The sequence below is a fragment of the Glycine soja genome, chromosome 3 (assembly GCF_004193775.1).
Source record: "Glycine soja cultivar W05 chromosome 3, ASM419377v2, whole genome shotgun sequence".
In the NCBI taxonomy this organism is placed as follows: Eukaryota; Viridiplantae; Streptophyta; class Magnoliopsida; order Fabales; family Fabaceae; genus Glycine; species Glycine soja.
Genome location: NC_041004.1, coordinates 47355791 through 47379929, shown reverse-complemented (window position 1 = coordinate 47379929; position 24139 = coordinate 47355791). Strand labels below are relative to the sequence as shown.

General features: G+C 34.9%; 3 protein-coding genes and 1 long non-coding RNA gene across 6 annotated transcripts; 2 read left to right on the top strand and 2 right to left on the bottom strand.

Annotated features, from left to right (window-relative positions):
• Positions 1-8608, top strand: LOC114407834 (probable L-gulonolactone oxidase 6). The gene is made up of 4 exons (XM_028371098.1): positions 1-721; positions 7046-7301; positions 7483-7584; positions 7684-8608. The coding sequence occupies exons 1-4, from the start codon at positions 38-40 to the stop codon at positions 8427-8429; spliced, it is 1788 nt and encodes a 595-aa protein (XP_028226899.1). The 5' UTR covers positions 1-37; the 3' UTR covers positions 8430-8608.
• Positions 8609-10904: 2296 nt separating this feature from the next.
• Positions 10905-17766, top strand: LOC114407832 (heterogeneous nuclear ribonucleoprotein Q-like). Of its 3 annotated transcripts, none has more exons than XM_028371097.1 (9): positions 10905-11187; positions 12416-12853; positions 12960-13076; positions 13188-13328; positions 13420-13596; positions 16408-16612; positions 16833-17011; positions 17137-17205; positions 17291-17766. In XM_028371097.1, the coding sequence occupies exons 2-9, from the start codon at positions 12452-12454 to the stop codon at positions 17336-17338; spliced, it is 1338 nt and encodes a 445-aa protein (XP_028226898.1). In that variant the 5' UTR covers positions 10905-11187; positions 12416-12451; the 3' UTR covers positions 17339-17766. The 3 variants fall into 3 exon arrangements, with proteins under 3 accessions (XP_028226898.1, XP_028226896.1, XP_028226897.1); XM_028371095.1 differs by having other exon boundaries at positions 17120-17205; XM_028371096.1 differs by lacking the exon at positions 10905-11187 and adding an exon at positions 11209-11335 and having other exon boundaries at positions 17120-17205.
• A 284-nt stretch (positions 17767-18050) lies between these two features.
• LOC114407833 lies at positions 18051-19287 on the bottom strand. Its single transcript, XR_003665685.1, has 2 exons — positions 18973-19287; positions 18051-18851 (listed from the first exon to the last, which is right to left on the bottom strand). It is a non-coding gene; the product is annotated as an uncharacterized LOC114407833 (long non-coding RNA).
• Positions 19288-22045: 2758 nt separating this feature from the next.
• Positions 22046-24139, bottom strand: LOC114407831 (3-ketoacyl-CoA synthase 1). The gene has a single exon (XM_028371094.1). It carries the CDS (start codon positions 23854-23856, stop codon positions 22264-22266), a length of 1593 nt encoding a protein of 530 aa, XP_028226895.1. The 5' UTR covers positions 23857-24139; the 3' UTR covers positions 22046-22263.

Below are 24139 nucleotides of genomic sequence, written 5' to 3'. Positions count from 1 at the left end.
TAAGGGTAAGAAGATAAACGTACAGTTTTAAGTAGCTATGACTATGCCAATTTCATCAACTAAAAACAGTTTTCTTATCTTGTTCGTATTTATGATCTGTGGAGGAGTGATTGCAACTCCTCCAGAGGATCCAATTCAGTGCTCTTCAAAGAACACAGACTGCACCATCACCAACACCTATGGCGTCTTTCCTGACCGAAGCATTTGCCACGCCGCTGAGGTTATTTACCCAAACACAGAGGAGGAGCTCATATCCGCGGTGGCCTCAGCTTCGAAGAACAAAAGAAAAGTGAAAGCCGCCACACGCTTCTCCCACAGCATTCCCAAGCTGGTTTGCCCTGATGGCGAAAAAGGGTTGCTAATAAGCACTAAGAATCTAAACAAGGTATTGAAGATTGACAAGGAGGCAAGGACGATGACGGTGCAGAGTGGCGTGTCACTGAGAGAGATAATCAGCAAGTCTGCAGAGGCTGGATTGGCCTTGCCATACACACCATATTGGTGGGGTTTAACCATTGGTGGACTCATGGGTACAGGTGCTCATGGAAGCACTTTGTGGGGCAAAGGAAGCGCGGTTCACGAGTATGTGCTCCAGATACGCATTGTTACCCCAGCTGGACCTGAAGATGGATATGCTAAGGTTCGTAACCTTGACGAATCTCAACAACAACATCTCAATGCAGCGCGAGTTTCTCTCGGGGTTCTTGGAGTTATTTCCCAGGTAATTAAATTATCCACAACAACTTTGTTTTCACCTTTCTCATTTCTGATTTCAACCGTACCAGGTAAATTAAGTAATTTTATACTCAACCAGCTCAAACTCTTTTAAATCAATGTAATCATTTTTTAATAGATCTAATTACTTTACTGCTCATCCTTTCTATGCAATACAATTATACAATACTAAATTTTAACGGATCCCGGAAACACCAGATGCTTGAGCTATCGGTTTTAATTATACACTTTAGATAATTAAAAATAACAATAAGACATAATAACATTCAAATAAAATATACATTCATTTTGAGAGACAGATAAATTAAAGAGTGGATTTCTGCAATATCTCGATCTGAGACCTTATTAATTTAACAATGGCAATATATCCTTTATTAGATAGCTTAACAGACTATGTAACTTGACTTGGTCAACAAATTTCAGAAGTATCCAATTAATTTAATTACATGCAATTAATTAGTTGGATACTTTTGAAATTTTCTAAATATTGCTACATGTAATTAAACCAAGTAAAACTACCTTTTAAAAAAAATAATCTAAATTGTGCATATGTAGCAATACTTTTATCAGAAGAGTGAAAATATTTTACTAATCACACACATATAGAACATAAATAAATATAAAAGGACTGAAATTTAGTTATAAAACTAAAATAAATAATCAAAATTAATTTTAAATATAAAATTTTAACTATTTATATATGGCTATATAATTAAAACTGACTTTTTTTTTTTCTCACACTCATTAAATATGCCTGATGTACATATACTTTAGAGCCTTTTTCTTATCATAGAAAAACCTTATTCTATAGACGTATTTATATATATATATATATATATATATATATATATATATATATATATATATATTTTTTCACATTTTAATGATTTAATCTCATTCCTGATTACTTTAGTTTTATATATACACACAGGAACACGGTTAAAAAAAATAAAAAGAAAAGTAAGGCATTTCAACGTTCCAATAAAATATACATTTTGAGATTGGAAGAGTAATTTTATGTCATTTGTTAAAAAAACAGTAATTTTATGTCATAAAACTTCCCTTCCAAATGGCATTATCTGGGGGAGTTTATTAAATTAAAAATGCCAATACCGGTTAGTAGGTAGCTTAAGATTGATTATATATGTAACTTCAACTTGAATTAGTCAGCATTTTTTTTTTGTCAAAACTTGAATTGGTCAACAAATTTAAAAAACAACCAACTAACAATAATTTTTTTTTATAATATTTTATGATTATTTATAATTAAATAAAAATGTAAAAATGTATTTTATTTACATGTATATACCAAGTAAAAACCTTTGTTAAATAAAAAACTGTCTAATTACCTAAAGAAAATCGTCTAATTATGTTGCAATACTTTTTTATCTTGACGGATAAGAGTAGTTAAAAGCAGACATTTTTTTCTTTTCTTGAACTAATGCAGCACAAATAAATGTTAACAGAATGAATTGGTAAAATGAATTCCTCAATTGAATTCAACAATAGAATAAGAATATATACAAGTCATTTGACAACTTGACAACTATGCTAACAGCTGTACTTGAAACTAACTAACAGTTGTACCAAACATATTTACAATAAATGATAGCGAATGAAATATATTAACAGCCCCCTTAAGCTGGCTCATGAAACATTGGATTTCGAGCTATTTTGATGGTTGATTGGTTGTCACAATATAGAATAATCGACAAAGAAGTTTCTTGATGCATATCAATGAGCAAATAGCTTAACCATTGGAGTTCACAGGCAGTGATTGTCAAGGGCCAATACTCTGCCTCTGATGATGATCTAGAAATGGTAGGTTGTTTCTTTGATTTCCAAGACACAATAGAGGAACCAAAGAAGATGGAAAAATCAGTGATAGATTTCCTTGTTTCTGGGCAAGCTGCCCGATCTAAATCACTAGAATCTCGAAGCTTGAAGTCACTAGCTGAAGAGAAAAAAAAAAAAAAAACCTTTCCCTGGACATCCTTTGATGAATTTCAGAATGCGTCGAGCTGCATCCATATGTGACTGTGTCAAATTGGACAAACATTGACTCAATTTTTGCACAGCAAAGCATAAATCGGGTCTGGTTTTAGTCAAATATATTAGCCTGCCAATAAGTCTTCGATAACTTGATGGATCGGATAAGAGAACACCAACTGTAGCATAAAGTTTGGAATTAGGTACATGGGAACCAAAATAGGCTTGCAGCCTAACAAGCCAACATCGGTTATTAACTCCAAGGCATATTTGCGCTGAGATAGAACAATTCCAGACTTGGATCGAGCCACCTCTAAGCCAAGAAAAAATTTAAGTTCTCCTAGATCCTTGATCCTAAACTGTTGGTCCAAAATACTCTTTACATAATTAATTTCTTCAAGATGGTTACCAGTCAAAACCACATCATCAACATAAACTAGGAGAATGCTAATATGAGAATTCTGATTCTTCACAAACAGAGAATAATCAGAAGAAGATTGATGGAGACCCAAAGAAATGAGGGCAGCAGTAAGCTTAGCATTCCATTGCCTATTTGCTTGTTTTAATCCATATAAAGATTTTTGGAACTTGCAAACTAGTTCATAATTAGCAGTGGTAAACCCAGGAGGAACTTTCATGTAAACATCTTCTATCAAATCACCATGTAAAAACACATTATTAACATCTAATTGATGTAAATGCCAATGTTTTGTAGCAGCTAAGGCAAGCACTAGCCAAACAGAAGTAAGCTTTACAACAAGTGAAAAAGTTTCATTATAATCCACACCCTCTAATTGAGTGTACCCTTTGGCAACCAACCTAGCCTTAAATCTTTCATTGCTACCATCAGATTTCCTTTTAATCTTATAAATCCATTTGCAACCAACAAGTTTCTTATCAAGAGGTAATTCAGTGAGGATCCATGTGTTATTGTTTTGTAAAGCTTCAATTTCTTTATCCATTGCTTCTTGCCAACTAGGATATTTCACAACTTGTGCATATGTATGAGGTTCAGAAATGGTGGACAAGGAGAGTAAATATGCTGCATGTGGTGATGATAAATGATGAAAGGAAGTAAATTGAGAAAGGGGAAAGGGTGTACCTGAAGATGAATGTGCAGTACTAAGAGTATGTAAAAGATTACATTGATAATCCTTCAAATAAATGGGTGGATTTTTAATTCTGGTAGATATTCTAGTAGGACCTGAATCAATAGGAGAAAAAGCAGGAACAATGGAATTAGAAACAGAAATTGTTTATGAGGTAGAGACAGGAATTGAACCCGAGTCTGCAGAAATTGTTTCTGAAAGAACTGGGGCAGAATTAGGTGTAGAATTATTTGATTCTGTAGGATTGGTTGGTAAAGAGGACAAGTCCGAACCAGTATGAAAAACAGGGAGAGGAAGTGTAAACATACTGTCAGTAGGAGAAGGAGGAGGGGAGGTAGTATGAAATGGAAAAATGGTCTCATAGAAAACATGTCTTGAGATTAAAAGTTCTCTTGCTTGCAAATTATGTAAGAGATAACCTTTGGTGCCAAATGAGTGACCAAGGTAAATGCATTTTTGAGCTCTAGATTGGAATTTGGTTCTATGAGATGGAAGGATGGATGCAAAACAAAGAGACCCAAACACTCTTAGGGATTGAAAATTAGGATTGGTATTATAAAGAAGAAAATGAGGTGATTTAGATTTTAAAATTTTGTATGACAACATGTTTAGAATATGGACAGCATGTGCAACTGAAAAAGACCAAAAAGAAAGAGGGAGATGAGATGGAAACATCAAAGACCTTGCAATGTTAAGAATGTGTTGGTGCTTTCTCTCAATGACTCCATTTTGTTGAGGAGTCTCAACACACAATTTTTGATGCAAAATTCCCTTTGAATCATAAAATGAAGACATGGAAAACTCAACACCATTATCACTTCTAATAATTTTGATTGTTTTGTTAAATTGTGTTTGAATGAAAGACAAAATTAACAAGGTGCTGCCTAGTTTCAGACTTAGTTTTCATGAGTTTCAACCAAGTGAATTTTGAGTGTTCATCTACAATAGTCAAGAAATATTTATGGCCTTGTATGGAAGGAACCGAGTAGGAGCCCCAAATATCAACATGCACTAGATCAAAAACACAATTAGTGATAGTAGTACTAGATAAAAAAGGTAAGTGCCTCTGTTTAGAGAAATGACAATTGTGACAAGTTTTATTAATAATAGATGGGATATTACAATTCAGCTTCTAAATATTATCATAGCGCCAAGATGAAGGATGACCTAATCTATAGAGCCATACATTGGAAAAAGAAAGACTGTATGTGTAGGTACTAGTAAAATGAATTTTAGGAACAAAATTAGAATTAGAATAACCAGATTGTACTAGCAGTGCCAATCATCTTCTGGCCATAAATCTGCTGCAAAAAACAAAGCTTGTGAGCGAAAATAGTTTGGCAATCAAGACTTTTAGTGAGTTTGGTAATAGAAATAATGTTGACTGAAAAATGTTCAATAAAGAGAACATCATAAAGAATTAAAGAATTAGTCAGCACAACAATGCCTCTAAACAAAGCAGATGGAAACTTGCCATTAGGTAATGCAACAAGAATTGGTTTAATGGCTCTATAAGATGCAAAAAGATTCAAAAAACAAGCAAAATTATCAGTAGCACCCGTATCTAGGATCCACGAAACATTATCTGTATCAGGCTGAGTAGAAATGTGATTAGAGCTAACAAGGTTGGAAGAGCCAATCACATTTGAAGAGCTGGTAGCATCGGCAGTAGGCGTAGCAGATGGCAACAAGGCAAGCAAACTCTGAATTTGATCCTTGGTTAGGCTAGAAAGAATGCCACCAGGGTCTGAATCATCCTCAGGTTGAAGATTAGCAATTGCAACATCATGCACATATTTCTTTGATTTCCATCCAGGAGGAAATCCATGCTTTAGAAAGCATGTGTCAATGATGTGATTAGTCCGATTGCAGTGAGTGCATAAACGAGCATGACCTTGTTTGACAAAATTGAACTTGAAAGGAGCCTTGCCACGACCTTGTGATGCATTTGGTGGAGCCTGAGCAGTGAGAAGAGTGGGAGTAGGCAGAACACCAACATGCAATTGACGTTCTTGCTGAAGAATCATTGAGAAAACCTGATCCAAACTAGGAAGAGGATCGAGCATCAATATCTGAGATTTTGCAAAAGCAAATGGCTCATTCAATCCGTGAAGAAAGCATAAAACAGTATCACAATCACGATACTTCTTGAAAAGCTGAACCGCTTTGGAAGAACCAACAAGAGTCGCATCACAGGTAGGGATTGGACAAAAATTACACAACTTATCCCACAAAATTCTCAATTTGGTGAAATAGCTCGTAACAGAAAGATCACCTTGTTTAGTGGAATAGAGATCGTTGTTCAATTGTAGAATCCAAACGCAATCACCTTGGGAAAAATGGGTACGCAAAGCATTCCACACCTCAGAGGCTTGATTCGGCCAAAGAATGCTGGTTGCGATGTCAGGAGAAATCGGATGATTGATCCATGAGCGAATCAGGTTGTTACATCGTTTCCAAGAACTGTAGTTTGGATGTTGCTCATGAGGTTTTGAAATCGTGCAGTCCACGAAGCCAATTTTGTTCTTCATCTTCAATACCAACGTCATCGCTTGAGCCTAACCATCAAGAAGAGCAGTAATGAGTTTCGCAGAGGGATTCTCGTTAGGGTGAACATAATAGGCATTAGAGATGTCTTGAGGAAGAGGATTGGTTGTGGAGGAGGTGACCGTAACAGAAGAGTCAGAAGTCTCGAGAGTAAAAGCCATGAAAGAGATCTCCGATCAATGCAAAGAATGTTCTTTAACAAACTGATACCATGTCAACAATAAGATAAGAATATATACAGCTGCACTTGAAACTAACTAACAATCCGAAAAAGATACAAGCTTGATATATAGTTACCATTGAATACTTCCGTTAAGATTATATTGTTGAATTAAAAATATTTACATATTTTTTAATTTAAAAATTTAATGATAAAAAAAATAAAACTCAACTATTAATCAGTTTTATATTTTTCAAATAAATAATAATACATTAACCACTCTTCATTTTAAACATTTTTTAATTTCTCTTTCTATTATCTCATAAATCTTATTATTTTTTTTCTTTCTCTTTATTTATAGATGTAGGATAACATATATAGGATGTATACCAATCATTTTTCTTTTAAAATATGAAGTCTTAATATTAACTTGTTGAGTTAGTCCACACTCAGTCACCGAGAGTTGTTAGTGTAAGTGATACGTTTGGTTATAACTTTTGTACAGGTTACCCTGAATTTAGAGCCTCTCTTCAAGCGATCTCTTACGTATTTGATCAAAGATGATTCTGATTTAGGAGATGAATTGGCTAGTTTTGGAAGAAAGCATGAGTTTGCTGATGTAACATGGTACCCAAGTCAGCAGAAGGCCGTGTATAGAATTGATGATCGTGTCTCCGTTAATACATCTGGAAATGGCTTATACGATTTCTTTCCATTCCGCCCGACACTCTCCGCTGCATTAACTGTTGTCAGAGCTACAGGTTTGTGCATCTTTCTACCAAGATACATACATACAGTCATGATGTATTTAATATATACTATATAAAAAAGATGTTATAAGAAGATTTAATTTATATATAGTTATTGACATTGAAAATGTTACATCAAAGTTGGATTTGAATTCATGATCGATCGACTTTGACATTTTCTTCCTTATAACAGAGGAGCTTCAAGAAGCAACACGCGATGCTAACGGGAAGTGCGTTGGTGCAAAGTTGATAACAGCAACACTGTCAGGCATTGGTTATGGATTGACTGACAACGGTACTCTTTCTCTTAACGCATTCATACGAAATTCTGAGTTTGAATATTTCCAATTTCAATATAAAAATATTAATTAATTTCGTTAAACAAATAATATAGGTATCTTTCTTGGGTACCCTATTGTTGGATTTAGCAACCGGATGCAGGCATCAGGGACATGTTTGGATAGTCGAAATGATGGATTGTTCACAGCATGTCCATGGGACTCCAGAATCAAAGGGGAATTCTTTCACCAAACAGCATTCAGCATTCCATTGTCTGTTGTAAAGAACTTCATTGAGGATGTGCAAAAGCTTGTTGAGTTGGAGCCAAAGTCACTGTGTGGCTTAGAAACAGCAAACGGAATTCTCATGCGCTATGTTACGGCTTCCAGTGCTTACCTCGGAAAATCAGAGGATGCTGTGGATTTTGACATCACATACTATCGCAGTAAAGACCCATTGGCTCCTAGGCTTTTCCAAGACATACTTGAAGAGATAGAACAAATTGGATTGTTCAAATATGGGGGGTTACCCCACTGGGGTAAAAATAGAAACTTAGCATTTTTAGGAGCAATCAAGAAGTATCACAATGCAGACAAATTTTTGAAGGTTAAAGAGGAGTATGATCCACAAGGTCTTTTCTCTAGCCTGTGGACAGACCAAATGCTTGGACTTAAAGAAGGGGTGACAACATTCAAGGATGGGTGTGCGTTGGAAGGAATGTGTATTTGCTCACAAGATAGTCACTGTGCACCAAAGAAGGGATACTTTTGCAGACCAGGGAGAATTTATACGGAAGCAAGGGTTTGTACTCGTGATGTTAAGAAATCCAAAGAAGCAGATGATGTCAAGGACGAACTATGAAAGACCAGGGATAATTGTACTTTTTTTATAGTACTTTTTGCTTCTTTAGAAATAAAAGAATCTTATTTTTCCTTTAGAAATAAAAGTGTACTTGTTTGTTGTGTAATGTCATTTAATTTTTCATCATCATGTAATTTATTTTGGTTTATTATTATTATAATTTATGGATTATTAGTCAATCAAATGTATCGTGAGGTTTCTGAAAGAAAAAGACTATACAACACTCAATCAAATCAGATTTATTTATTTCGAGATCACTGTGTAACCAGTGAATTAGTAATCCACGTGAAAAGATAGATGTATGATTAATTTTCAGCTTCTAAAATAGCATTATTCTACTTATTGGATCCAAAAGTAGAACCCATTCAAATCCCATTTTGTCTAACACACAACACACATTCTCAAAAGTAGAACCCATTCAAAACCCTTGAAGTTATGCTATAAAGGCACTAACTTCATATATGTATGTGCATGAAGTTTAATGTTTTATTAATTAGATTTCAGTACTAAAACTTTTTTATTTTTAATAAATATTTAATTTTTAAGTTTAATTTATAATAAATTTTTGTTGTGTGCATGTATCTGAATTAATAACAAATGATTTTTTTATCAGAGAATATATATAAAAAAATTTAATTTATCATATAGACTAAAAAAATGTCAAAAATAAAAAATAAATTATTATTTTATTAGAAACTCAATGTAAAATAAAAATTTATTTAAAAAAACATAAAAATCATATATTTAGTAAGGACAAAAATATTTTTAAGCCTTGCATAAAAAAAGACTTGATCATGTTAATTTACCTTCTTAAATTTTTACTTACTTCTATCATTTTTGGTTTTAATAAAAACAAAAAAAAAATATTGAACAATCTAATTAATCATTTTTTATGAGATTGAGATTTGTAAAAGGATGAAACCAAATATCACTTAAATCACGAGACTTACTTATAGGTAAAGTATGAAGTTAAATACAACAATATTTTACAACAAATTGTACAGCATAGCCAAGTCAGCAAAAATTCAAATTTCAATAAGAAAATAACAAACAAAATTCCTATTTTGGCAGGTTAAAAAAATAAAATCTTACTTTGTAAAAAACATATTCTAGCAACCAGAAAAAAAAAAATTGTAACGAGAGAGCATGAAAGGGATTTAATGGTGGGTGCCTGTGTCTAACAAATAAAGGGAGAAGATATAAAACCATTGAAGGAGGGGGGAGAGCACGAGAAGGAAAACTAACATGCCACAAGTCTGGAATGTGTTTTCTATCTTTATCATTTTTTTTTTTAATTTTCAAATTTTATTTTATTTTGTTGCTGGATTTTTATTAAGATTTTATCTTTTTTTATAGAAGATTTCATCTTTTATAGAATTTTTTTTCTTTCTAAAATTTGAAAATTTTAAGCATAGTTTCATCCGGAATCGCCCATGTGATTGTTTCATTAGCTCTGAAATATCATACCATTTCATAACTGACAGGAGCCGATCTAAAATGGGTGCAGAAAATCATTTTAAATTGATGATTGACATCTTTTTAAAGTCTAATCTAACCATTTTTTAAATAAATAAAAACATATTTAAATAAGTACTCCTTTTGTTGTTTTTCTTTATAACACATCATTTTGAAAAAAATTTGACCGATTCTTTTCTAATTATTCCTTACCTTAATTATTTTTTACCAAAATACTCTTAATAATTATAGTTCACAAATAATAAATGTTAAGAATTATCTTTTTCTCACTCTCTTATGAGACTAGAACTTGAAGAATAAAATAATTTAATTTTAAAAATTAAAATTCCACTATTATTATTTTCTCTCTATTTATTTAAGGATAAATTTAAAAATATTATAATCATAAATAAATTTAATGTTAATTCCTTAAACTAACCAATTTTCTTAATAATAATAAATAAGTCAACCAAGTCTTATAAAAAGAATATAGAAAGTATAAATTATTTTATCAAATATTATTAATATATTTTCTATAAAACATGATTTAATCATTTATATTTTTTCATATCTTGATTTCCTACAATTTGTTTGTTATATTAATTGGTCATATTATTTTCTATTCTAGACATAAACTTGTTATTGTTAATACACATGATTGTATTTATTAAAAGTTGAACTTAAATATTATGATATATTTAGTTTGTTCTTATGTGTGCACTTTGAATAATAAGAATCTATAAAATCTTGTTTTATTTTAGTTTTTAATAATATAAAATTATGATATTATTATATTTATTTGATATTATTTCTATATTATTTAATTATTAACATTATTATTATATATTAATATTGTTTCGCTACAATTTAACTATGTTAAACTTGAAATCAATACCTTAATCAATTGAATAATCAATCAAATTTTAAAAACGTTGCTTTTAAGCTTAAAATCCATGGTCAACGAACTCGCCGCCTCTACATAAGCCAACCCTAGTGGTACATATGTTTTTTATTTGCTGAATTCCCTAATGGTACAGTAGATGATTGTCAAGGCAGGACAATTTCGGGAGACGTGGAGATAAATAGTTGGTGGAGCGTGCGGGTACAACTTCGTCAAGTGAGATTGATCGTTTCTTAGCATTGTCTCTTTTAAGGGGCATCTGGAAAAGGAGGATTCGCCGGATAAACACACATCTGAGTCTCTCTCTCTGTGTGGGAAGAACGAAGCAGAAGAAGCATCACAGAACAGAACCACCGAACCCACTCAGAAGCAAATCCGAAAACCCCTCATATAATAGTACTGGTACGCTATGCAAAATCACTCCTTTATGTTTTCCATCGATAAATATGCCTCTTTTTCTTCGCCCCACTTCTTGTTTCGATCCAATTCTAACCATTCCCATAACGCCAATTTCCGCTTCCATCTACCAACAATACACCCTTTCTCTTTGGTATGTCACATTTCTCTGCTCTATTTTCATTCTGCCACTCACATCACAATCACAGGGTTTAACTCTAACCTAATCTACCTTCGAGGGTTTTTCTCTCTGCCTGATTCGCATGTCTATTTTTTTTCTAGTTTAATTTTAATACCTGATTCGATTTGTTGGCATTCCTCTCTTCCGCATTGGACAAACTTAATTTTGTCTGCATACAGCTTTGGATGTGAATGCCTATTGCCCCCATTTCGTTGTCTAGAACTAGAACTTGAATACGTGAACAACAGAATGAAAAATTAGGTCTAAATTTTTCCCCAATTTGTTTGGATGTGCTTGCCAGTTGTGTTTTGGGGGGGGGGGGGGGAGGGCGGGGAATTCTAGGGGCGAGGAAGAGGAAGGAGAGGGCACCACCCTCCCTCATTTTCCCATCTCAGGAAACCACCGTTGCTTCGAAGACCTTGCTGCCAGTGGCAACATATGTCATCCAGATCCCCAAGAACAAGCTCTACCTTTTCCCTCTGCTGGAGACACTCGCTGATGCCGGTGCTGCTTTTGCCTCTGCTGGTTTATCTGAATCATCTGTGGAGAGGGACGAGTAGCATGTTCCTGGTACTTAGAAGATAAACCGGGATGAGGGAGAGCTAGGGTTTCTATTTCTTGCATATGAATCAGAGAGAGCATGAATGTGAATTTGGAATTTACAAAAGTTAGCCGGGATAAATGAGTAATTTAATTAATTTTTCTACAAATTGGGTGAACTAGGGTTTTGGAGGGTTTTAAAAAATCTCCAAACCCTTTCCCCCATTTTAAAAAGTCCCCTCCTTAAATGCCTTCCCTTCCCTCCCAAATTCTACTCTCAAACATAGCCCTTAGGGTCCCAATTCAGTCACCTACTGGTCAAATAGGGGCCATTTAGTGATGTGGCTGGGTTGCCTTTGTGGCACTGGCAGGCAGTATGCCATTTCTATGCTTCCACTTTAATAGCCCTATAAAGATTTTTTCCTCCTCTGAAAAAGCAATTACCTTAAAACCTGGTGTCCTGAAAACCCTACTATTCTGTACAGGTTTTATGATTAACGTGTGAACCTGCAGGTATTCAGCTGTTCATGACAAAAGCCTGAACCGATCATGTCAGAAGGTGCAGAAATTGATGAGCGTGTGGACCTTGACGAGGAAAATTATATGGAAGAGATGGATGATGATGTTGAAGAACAAATAGATGATGATGGAGTGGATGGAGGTGAAGATGAAAATGCTGAAGGTAGTGTTGAAGAACATGAATATGAGGACTCAGCAGCTGAGGCTGGTGGGAAAGACCAATTGCCTGAAGCAGAAAAAAGTGACATTGCTACTGAATTTGGGGATGATGAGCAAAAATTGTCTTTCATTGATGAAGATGAGAAAGAGAAGCATGATGAACTTCTTGCCCTTCCACCTCATGGTTCTGAAGTCTTTATTGGTGGACTTCCTCGGGATGTATGTGAAGATGATTTAAGGGAATTGTGCGAGCCTATGGGTGATATTCTTGAGGTCAAAGCCTTGATGAATTGCTCTAATGATATTATAAACCTGTCCTTTTCTGCAGGTGGGGAAAATTGGGATTATTGTTAAAAAAAATATTCATTTTAATTTTCAGGTGCGACTAATGAAAGACAGGGACACTGGAGAACACAAGGGTTATGCCTTTGTGGCTTTTAAAACAAAAGAGGTAGCACAAAAGGCTATTGAGGAGATACATAGCAAGGAATTTAAGGTATTTACAGTGCTTCCTAAAAGGTCTTATTCACCATATTCGCTTTTCATGACAAATTTCAATCAAGAATCTTATTTTGGTGATTAGTTTTAACATTTTTGATGATTTCAGGGGAAAACTTTGAGGTGTTCACTTTCTGAAACCAAACACAGATTATTCATTGGTAATGTTCCAAAAACTTGGACTGAAGATGATTTTAGGAAAGTTGTTGAAGGTGTTGGTCCCGGAGTTGAAACCATTGAGCTCATAAAGGTATGCAGTCTTGAACTAACTATGCTACTAATTTACATTAAGCTGTTGTCAGGCGCACCTTTTTATTCCCACTCCATTTTGTTTATATCAGGATCCTCAAAATCCTAGTAGGAATCGTGGGTTTGCGTTTGTTTTGTATTACAATAATGCATGTGCTGATTATTCGCGGCAAAAGATGGCAAGTTCTAGCTTTAAGCTGGATGGCAACACCCCAACTGTCACATGGGCAGATCCAAAGAACTCACCTGACCATTCTGCTTCTTCACAGGTAATTTCCGAAATTAAAATGGAATGCAGAGGAACAGTTTCTAATTCTTTTTCTTACCATTTTATCAATTGTTTGATTGGACATATATAGGTGATAATCCATGCTTCCATTTTCTGGTTATCTTTCCTTTTTTTCTCCTTTTCCTTCTCACCTTGCAGAGCCCAAGCCAATGGGTAATTACAAGTTTCTCTATGCTTTGATATGGATCTCAGCTCATAAGGAAAATCCATTTGTTGTTACTTGTTAGACAAATTTATTGTGATTTTCTGAGCTACATTTTCAAACTGTCAGTTTGAGCAAGTTGTGTCATTTCTCCTTTAAAAAGAATGATGGAAAGAAACTGGCTGTTATTTATCAATTATTTTTGGGTAAGAATAAGGTTGATGGGGAGATGAGTTTGCTTCATTTCTAGGTCAGGCATATCACAATTTATAAGTCTCAATGAGGACTAATAGTAGTACTGTGGTACTTACAGATGGCCTATCAACCAAGGACCATATGCAGGATTTAAGTATATGATCTTGTCAACTCAATTTGATCATATCAATTAAGCCAAGCCTCATCGGTGTTTCTTGTTTACTAGGTGGACTTAGTCTTTAGTTGCTCAAACTTAGTATAAAAATGTTAAGAATCTGTAGTCACTCCTTTCTGTTATGTTTCAATTCTGATCTTCTCAATCTTGCATAAAGTATATGAATAAATAATCCAAGTCATGCCCAAGAGTTTTAGCTCAAGTGGCACTACGTCCCTGTGGGAACTTTCATATCCTGATATAAAATCACTCTTAGGCTGCACTTTAACCCCCTTCCAAAAGAAACATAGAGTTTCCCAAGACATTACTGCCTGAGGTTTGCTGTTTGAGATAAAACGAGATTCTAGCACATCAATGAAGGTTGCAGTGTTTCAAGTCTGATTCCTTTCATTAGACGATAATAGACAGATGTTTGATCAATATTCCTTAGAAACCTTACAAGGATGTTATCAAAGTAACTCAAGATTTATGGAAGCAGTATGGAATTTAGTGCTTCATTCGGTTGCACTTGGTACTTTTGGATAATGTTCCAGTTGATCTTTTGCCATTTATGATGGTTGATGAAAAGCATTTTTACCGCATGAGGAATAAGGTTAGGAAGCAAGCCATTTTGACTTTTTGAGACCTTTTCTGTGTAAGCTTTTCTCTCTTAAGTCATACTATTTTTCTCTTGCTGTATTTCTCTACATGTTAACTGAATTCGTACACACCTTGAGCTCTTTTCCATTGCATCATCTCCTTTTATTCTTTCCTCTATTTTCTCAGAAACTTAATCCAAAATTTTCCTTTATTTCTCCTCATTTTCCTTTCTCTACTGCTAAATTTCTCTATTGGTTTGCTGGTTTTCTCACACATTCTTCCTTTTTTAGGGAAAATCCCCCCTCCATTCCCAATTCATGAATTTGCTCCTTTCCTTTCTCTGAAATATTCTGTTTCACAGTCAGATTTTTTCTTTGCCATGAATTTTTCTCCCTCATGGTATTTCTAATTTCCACCCTATTAGGAATTAATTTTATTCACTTTTCTTTCTTCTCTTCTATTCACTTCATGCTTTCATGTGATATTGTTAAAGGCATAAGAGCAGTTGCTTGGAACTTGGAAGAATAAATGGAAAACAAGGTAGTTAGTTTATATAGTTGCAACAATAGGTTTGCTGGAGAGAATTAGTTAAATATTTGGAGTTAGTAAGGATAGGGGAACTATTCAGGAACTTGTATTTGGGGAGAATTGAGTAAGTGCTCAGGTGCAAGAAAGGGGCAGCCCTTTGTAAAGGGAAACACTTGGAGGAGAATTTTTCTATCCTTGTTTCTGCCAATTTCATTCAATCATTAGAGATCATCTTTTCTTTTACTCAATCCTTCAGTGATTCCTATTGGATATGCTTCCATTTGCTACTGTCAAAATCATCTGGCATATCTTTTTATTTTCAGTATTGTTTTGCTACTACCTTGTGTTGTTAAACATTGAACTCCAGCTTCTGCCTTTGGTTGTTAAGCCTCTGTTTGGCATAAACATTATTATTCCCACATCTAGGATTGTTAATTGTGATGTTAATTGGTGTCCCAAAGAGTCCTGGTTTGCTTTAATAAGTGCCTTGGTACCATTAGATGAAGATCAAGTGTGCCTATGGACCGGTTGAAGACTTCTAAGAGTTACACACCTTGGTCATTGCTGATTCTCATTCTCTTTTATTTTCTGATTTTGTTCCTTGTTATTCAATGTGATTACTTTAGTTGTTGATTATTTTAGTTATTTTATTCATCCCTAGGTGGGAATGCCTATTGTTCAACTTGCTAGGAGCTATTACCACGTGTTTAATTAGTTAATTTGGTTGTTGGTGGGAGATTGGTTGTTAGTCAAGTACTAGCAATTAGGAAGCTAGCCTTGTGGTACATGTAAGCTCATCATTGTATTGCGTAAACATAGCCTTTACCCATTCAACCACTTTTGGTGTCGTCTCACATCCCTTCTATCTCAATTTTTTTCTGGTTCTTGCCATGTTTCTTAATCTTTACTTGGCATGGAAATGGGCAGAACTCAGATACATCCTAATGTCTTTATTCTGTAGTTTTTGGACCATTGTATTGGTGAAATTAGTATTGTTGAGACTTTTACTCAATGCTGGTTTTGTTGGGATTAATGTTGATTGTTGAAAGCATTATCATAAATGTTGATGTGGTATTTTTATCATGCATATTTTAGGGGGTATGGACCTATAAGGAACTAGTTAGTTAATTTAAGTTTTGCTTTCAAACTATTTTTGTTTTTGGCATTTTCAGGTTAAAGCTCTATACGTCAAAAACATACCAGAGAATGTTACCACTGAACAATTGAAGGAACTATTCCGCCGTCATGGAGAAGTAACAAAAGTGGTCATGCCACCTGGCAAAGCTGGAGGGAAACGCGATTTTGGTTTTATTCATTATGCGGAGAGGTCAAGTGCATTGAAAGCTGTAAAAGATACAGAGAAATATGAAATTGATGGTACTTGTTTTATACTAAATTATGAACTAAAATTTGTCTCTGTTTTCCTTTTTTTATTAAATTGATTTCTTTGCAAATGATAACAATAGGGTGAATCCAACTTATCTATACATAAAATTCTTTAAAAAGTGTCACTGGTGTTAGCTCTTATCAGTAAAAGATGTTCTTTGAATATATTCTGTATTTTCCCTTAAATATGTTTAATGGATTTGAATGGCAGGCCAAATGCTTGAAGTTGTTCTTGCCAAGCCTCAAGCTGATAAAAAACCTGATGGAGGTTATGCCTACAATCCTGGACTTCATCCGAACCATGTTCCACATCCTGCATATGGTAACTTTTCTGGAAATCCTTATGGCTCTTTAGGGGCTGGATATGGTGTTGCTGCTGGTTATCAACAGGTATTTACTGAGTTACAACATATATTTATGGTTGATGTATTTGTTTCTTGTTTTATTTTTTGTCCTAATTTGTTTGGATCTTGTGGGTTTTTATGTATGTTTGAACAGCCAATGATATATGGCAGGGGTCCAATGCCAGCAGGAATGCAAATGGTTCCAATGATGTTACCAGATGGTCGAATTGGCTATGTTCTGTAAGTTGGTACACCTGATGTATATAGTTTCATTTCCTTATATTTGATATAATGCCTTAATCTTCATATTGTTGATATGTTGCAGTCAACAACCCGGTGTACAAGTGCCGCCTGCCCGACCCCGCAGAAATGATCGGAGCAATGGTCCAAGTGGGCAGCCAGGGCGAGGAGGAGGAGGAGCTAGTGGCAATGATGAAGGCAATCGTAGTAGAAGGTATCGACCTTATTAGGGATAGAAGGCTAATGCGATGTGGCTTATGCCCCCAAACTGTCTTTTGGTGGTGAGTGGACTTTGGGAACAAGGGACGTGTAATTCATTTGCTATAACATTTGACAGAAAATCCCTCTTCACAATCCCTATCCCATAAAAGGGGGGAAAAGAAAAATATAAAGTTAGGATTAGGACCAGTGATATTCTATTGAACTGTTTAATGTTGGTGTCTACTGCTGTTAGATGAGTCACAGCAGAGTAATTGCCATATTTTCTGCTTGTAATGCTTCTTGGAATTTTTTTATTGACAACCAGTAGAAAATTGTGTTAATTTGGGTTCGGCAACTTTACCGGTTTTGTTGCTTATTTTTCGTGCTCTAAATGGCGCTACTGTTAGTGGTAGTTTTGTGAGCTTTAATAGAGTAGCAATTTAGCTATGCTAAGTAATGCTACTTTTTTTATGCCAGAAACCCAAGTGGTTGCCATACATAAAATGCATTCGGTCAAATTAAATAAAATTATAAAAATGAATGAATAAATTAGTGTAGCAACACATCTAATTTATTGTAAACAAAATGCAAGAAAAATATATCACTCAAGTACTAGGAGGGTGGTTTGTTTTCGCGATTGTGGATTGATCACGGCCGAAATTAAAGTAATTTCTTATTTATATTTTCGTCCCTTGTAAAGCTGCCGACAACACTTGAGAACGGTGGCGATTCTGTGGGGTGACAAAATGTCAATCATTGTTCCCCTCAGTACAATTCATTACAGGGAGGAAAAAAAAAAGCAGCAGCAGCACACTTCAATCACAGAAAAGTCGAAATTCGTAAAACATTCAAGATGGTAACTCGATAGATAAGCTAGGTTATGCAGCAACTAACGCGTCCAAATTGCAACCTTTCACTTTCCAAACGAAGTTTCTGTGCCCTGCTTACATGGTTGTTCTTATAAAAAAAAAAATTGCTCAGAATGAAAACTGTTTTACTTCTGTTGTTCATTTATGTTATTATCTCATCCCATCCATTAACGAATGCATGGTTGCTTGCAAACTTAATAAATGCTTCAAATCACTAGTATGCAGTTGCGTTTTACTTGGCAGGGTACAACCGGTTCCTTGGATTGATTTTGAAAAATACTTTCATAGTTATCAACCCAGCTTCCACTTTGTTGATGAGGGAGAGAAGCTCATTCTACGAAGGCCGATTGTGGTAATGGGGTGGTTAACTTACGAGAATTAGCTTGCAATGATGAAATGGGCATACATTATTTTGTGCTACGGAATTAAGCATTTTGTCGGCAAAATGAGTAAGCATTCCAACTGCAGTATCGTGCAAACTTATTGAGCTATTTTAAAATTCAACCATGGTAATGTAGATTACTATTTGGATTCAAATAGGATACCAACATATTCAAATCTGTTACCCACTGCAACCTGCAACACAGTAATGCAATCTGTCATTGCAATAATAAAATTCTTGTGGAAACCTAATAAGCAATCCCGGTTGACTATATAACGAGAATAATCTGTGCATAAGATTTGAAAAGGAAGTCACCTTTTTATTCCCCCATGTGCTAATATGAATATCTTGCGGAAAAAGTTTAACAATCGACTCGAAACCTCACCAGAACATTGGTGCAGTCCACGGCAGTTTGTTGGGTGGGAGTGACCAGAGAGGATGACCCACTCATCTCGCCTTCTTCTTGTGCTGGTTTTGGAATTGGAGTCGATTTGGGCAAAAGGGTGTCACCCAATTTCCCACCTTGTTGCTTAGCATTGGCGGAGGGAACAACAACAAGAGTCTTGTTAAATGAAGTCGACCACATCTTTTTCTCTCTCTTCCCTTCTATGCTTCTTCCTTTTTAAATTTATTTTTTCAGTTTTCAAATTTATTATTGTGTAATTTACAAGCATTCCACAGATTTTATTTTAATGTTGCTTTCGTCGAGTGGACTTTTTGACATTTACAATATCTCATCCACCCAAACTATGGCGAATAACATGCGAAATTATGGAAATGAGGGTGTCCATGTCTATTATCAATTTATCATCTACTATTTATTTGGGCATGAAAGAATTCTCAATTACTTTCTTGGCATTTGTGGTCTACAATATGACAATTGTCTATTTGTCTTTAGTTCATAACACATAAAAATAAATAAGAATAAAAAAACAAACAACGATCTAAAAAACATAAAAACAAATAATTAGTTCCATCACTTTAATATACATGCATCTTCAAAGTAATAATTATTTTTAGAGATTCAATGATAACTTACCTTTATGTAGCATCATACTAACGAATATAATGTTGTGGCAATTAGGTGAATTTTTATTTAATATTTGTATAAAAATGTTTTATATTGAAAATTTATATAAGGAATGTTAATATTTATTCTAATTGATTTGCATTAGAATTTAACACAAAATTTTGGACTAAAAAATCATTAAATTTTTTGTTTTTCAAAATTTAATTCAAGAATATTATCATACTTTATCATTTAACTTTTAAAAAATAAAATATTTCCCATATATATATATAGGAGAGAATTGTGGAAAAAAGATAGGAGAGAGAAAAAAGATTTTATTTTTATTCTTTAAATTAAATGATAAAATATCATAATATCTTTAAATTAAATTTTAGAAAACAAAATAACCAATAATTATATGATCCAAAATTTTTAGTGTTGGATGCTAATGCATTTAATTAGGGAAAATATTAACATTTTCCTTTATATAAATCAAAATTTTAGTTTGATACCAAACAAATTGAGAGATTCTAATTTTTTTTTTCTTCATAGAGGTATAATATAAATTCACCCTATAATCATATTACACTAATTTTTTCATTAATTATTTTTTATTTACAAAATTCAAACTCAAAACTTTACTTTAAAAATTCAAATCCAGTTTCATTAAACTGACAATAATATGTTGATTGCATCTTATTTAATATTTAAAATACAGTGAACATAAAATAAAACTCATGCTATGTTTTGCCATATTTTAAGCTATTTATTGCATGCAATTAAAGTATTGATATATACCTGCCTCTTCAACACAAAAATACACCATCCATTTAGTCATAAGCTTATGGGGCCAATACTCTTACTTTATATAATAACTTATTATTTATTATATGCTATTAAATGATTGATATGTAATACTCATGCTATGTTTTGCCATATTTTAAGCTATTTATTGCATGCAATTAAAGTATTGATATATACCTACCAGGTTGATGTTAGTAATGTCGATTTCATAATAATCAAGATGGATTATTATGGAATCATGGGATCAATTTTTGTGTGAAATATATCATTAATTCTCGTTTCTGTATAAGATTTTTAGTTTGAATCTTACCAGTGGAAAAAAAAAATCATCTTACGTGTGAAAATAAAAAGTGTTCATTCATAATTGTTCATCTAACGCGTGGAAAAAAAAAAATCATCTTACGTGTGAAAATAAAAAGTGTTCATTCATAATTGTTCATCTAACGCGTGTATAAAACTTCCACCGAAAAAATGTTCTTTACTGTAGCATAATTTTATAGTTATCAACCAGAGGGCATGCAGATCAATCCTCAAATTATTGTTACATGGAGCACGATCGATTATGTATTATGTACTATATTACTTTGACATTCATAGCATGATGAACAAGTTTCCGATTCCATGCAATAAAATTGAGTTTTTTTTTTTAACTAATTGTAGTCAGTTGGATTCCTAAAAAATAATAACAACAAATATTCATCAGAGAACTTGAGTGCACATAAGCTGTATGTTTTTTTTCTTTTAATATGATTTATTTATTTTATATTCAAAGATTTATTAGAATTTGAATCCTAATTATGTTCTTCTATTTATACTATTTTTTTTTTTGTGAGGACCTATTTTTTAAACTACTGTTACGTGGAAGCAATACTTTATTAATAATAATAATGAGAGGAGGCCCCAAGGCCACACAAACGTGAACTTTGACCCCAAGGGAATACATACCACTAAGGATGTGAATATATAAGGTTCACTTGATAATTGAAAAAGGCTGAAGGGAATGAAAAAGAGAGAGATGTCGGGTTGAATTTTTTTTCATACTCAACCTAAACCAATTGATCATAAATAGGTTAGATGGAATCGGATTAATTAGGTATGCATATATATAAATTATTTTTATTTTTTAAAAATTAATTAATTTTTATAACAATAATTTATTTTTGTCTAAAATTTTATAAATATATATGACTGAATGCACTCAAAAGATATAAATTATGATAATATTTGACTATTAAACTTAATGATTTCAATATTAATAAAATATTTTTATTTTAGATAGAAATTAAGTATTATACTAGCATGAAGAAATATAAACAAAATTAAGATAAGGATAAAAATAACAACTTAAAAAAGAAAAAAAAATAATAGATAATATAATTTAATAAATTATGTGAATTATTAATGTATTTTTCATATAATAATAAATTTAATTATATGATATGTGTTTGATTGAGTTAAGAAATTATAACTTATTATCCAATTCATATATAATCAGATCTTAATTGAATTGGATGGAATTTAATCCAAACACATAAAAAAAATCCAACATATATTTAAATTGGACCAGAGTAAGGATTAATTCAAACCGGTAAACACCCACATGAATTCTTTTAAATAATATTTCTAACAAAAAATAACATTTGATGATGCATTAATGTTAGTTTGAGAAAATAAACGAAGGAGAAGATGGGTTCCTTTAGTATTGATAGACATGGTGAACAAGTTTGGAATTCCATGCAAGAAAATGAAGCAGCTAATGAAGAAGAGAGTAGTAAAATCGGGGGGTAATAGAGTTAATTAGAAGATGCGGAGGGAAGATGAACGGGATAGTTATTGATGGAGTCATCCCAGGGGTTGCCACGCCAGTCCTTTAAGAATGGCATGTCCCTAACGGCCTTCCAGACGGCGCTGTTACACTTGAAACCCGACCCGAAGGCGATCTGCCAGACCCGATCCCCCTTGGAGACCCGACCCTTGGCCTCCGTGTAGGCCAGCTCGTACCAGAGGGAGCTGCTGGAAGTGTTACCGAATCTGTGCAGGGTCATCCTGGAGGGCTCCATGTGCCACTCGCTCAGCTCAAGATTCTTCTGCAGCTCGTCCAGCACCGCTCTCCCCCCGGCGTGTATGCAAAAATGCTCCAAGGCCAGCTTGAAATCCGGAATGTATGGCTTCACCCCCGACATCTTCAGCACCTTCCTCCTCACCAGCGACACCACGAACATCACCTGCTCCGAATATGGCAGAACCAACGGCCCCAAGGTCGTTATGTTTGTTTTCAACGCCTCCCCTGCCACTGCCATCAACTCCCTCGCCAAACACACCCCTATTTTCCCGCTCTGGTCCTCCTTTTGGTATACGCAGTTGTAGTTCTTGTCATCTGCCCCCTTGTGGGTTCTGACTGTGTGGAGGAGCTGGTACTTGGAGCGTGCCATGTCTGATGGCTTGTTTGAGAGGAGCACTGCGGCCCCTCCCATTCGGAAAATGCAGTTGCAGAGTAGCATGGATCGGTCGTTGCCCATGTACCAATTGAGGGTTATGTTCTCCGTGCTCACCACCACCGCGTAGGAGTTCGGGTTTGCTTTGAGAAGGTCTTTGGCTAAGTCAACCGATATGAGTCCCGCGCTGCATCCCATGCCGCCGAGGTTGTAGCTCTTTATGTTGCTTCTCAGCCTGTAGTGGTTCACAATCATTGCAGATAGAGATGGTGTTGGGTTGAACAGGCTGCAATTCACCACCAGAATGTCAATGTCCTTCGGATCAACCCCCGTTTTGGCCAAAAGAGCGTCCAGGGCGCCGAACATGACTGCCTCTGCCTCCAGACGCGCTTCGCTCATGCAGAGCTTGGGCGGCCGAGAAGTTATTCCTCTGGGAAGGTAGGTCTCGTCGCCCAAACCCGCCCTTGTGGAAATCTTCCTCTGGAATTGGAGAGACTCTTCCTCGAACCCCCCACTCTCTTCGGTCATCTTCAGAAACCCCTCCACCGATATTTTGCGTTCTTTCTCCGGCTTGTAGCACGCGAAGTCCACCAGGTACACCGCCGGGGACCGCTTCCACCAGTACAGGGCGGCCAGGGAGAGTAGCGCCGCCGAAGCCGCCGCCACGGTCTCGGCGTCGAGCTGGTGGTTGTGGGAGCAGAGTTTGGAGAGCTTGATACCACCGGTTAGAGAGAACACGAGAGGGAGGGTGATGGCTAGCATCACAATGCTGGCTGCTTTGCATGAGTATGAGTAACCGTATCCCAATCCCAACTTCACGTATTTCAGTTTCACCGACTGAAGGAAATCCGGCAGCCGGCGCCGGATTCTGATCACGGCGGAGGATGAGTCCTTGAAGTCCATCTCAGCCGTTAATCTCTCCCTGTCCATGTCTATGCTATTGCGACCCATTTGCTTAATTTAATAATTTCCTATCTCTCTCTAGAACGTGCTTGTGTGTAGAACTCTAGAGATTGTGATGTTTGTTTGTGAAAGAGGTTGGCTTATAAAGCAGTCACTTGAGGGGGCTCGCGTTTGGAGGAAGCTGAACCATAACTGCGCTCTAGGAAAAAAACAAAAGCAAATGCTCAAACTTGAAACTCAAATGGGAGCAACAAACATGCTATTGCTAATGCTACTTTGGCCTTTCCTTCACCGCAAGAAAGATATTGACTCTAGTCACTTCACGTTAATT

Bases quoted from the DNA above. Each gene is read 5' to 3' on its own strand.
- LOC114407831 (XM_028371094.1), bottom strand. From the start codon at position 23,856: ATGGGTCGCAATAGCATAGACATGGACAGGGAGAGATTAACGGCTGAG.
- LOC114407832 (XM_028371095.1), top strand. From the start codon at position 12,452: ATGTCAGAAGGTGCAGAAATTGATGAGCGTGTGGACCTTGACGAGGAA. The intron at 13,597-16,407 runs GTAATTTCCGAA...TGGCATTTTCAG, and splicing joins ACCATTCTGCTTCTTCACAG to GTTAAAGCTCTATACGTCAA. The intron at 17,012-17,119 runs GTATTTACTGAG...ATGTTTGAACAG, and splicing joins TTGCTGCTGGTTATCAACAG to CCAATGATATATGGCAGGGG.
- LOC114407834 (XM_028371098.1), top strand. From the start codon at position 38: ATGACTATGCCAATTTCATCAACTAAAAACAGTTTTCTTATCTTGTTC. The intron at 722-7,045 runs GTAATTAAATTA...ACTTTTGTACAG, and splicing joins TTCTTGGAGTTATTTCCCAG to GTTACCCTGAATTTAGAGCC. The intron at 7,585-7,683 runs GTACTCTTTCTC...CAAATAATATAG, and splicing joins TTATGGATTGACTGACAACG to GTATCTTTCTTGGGTACCCT.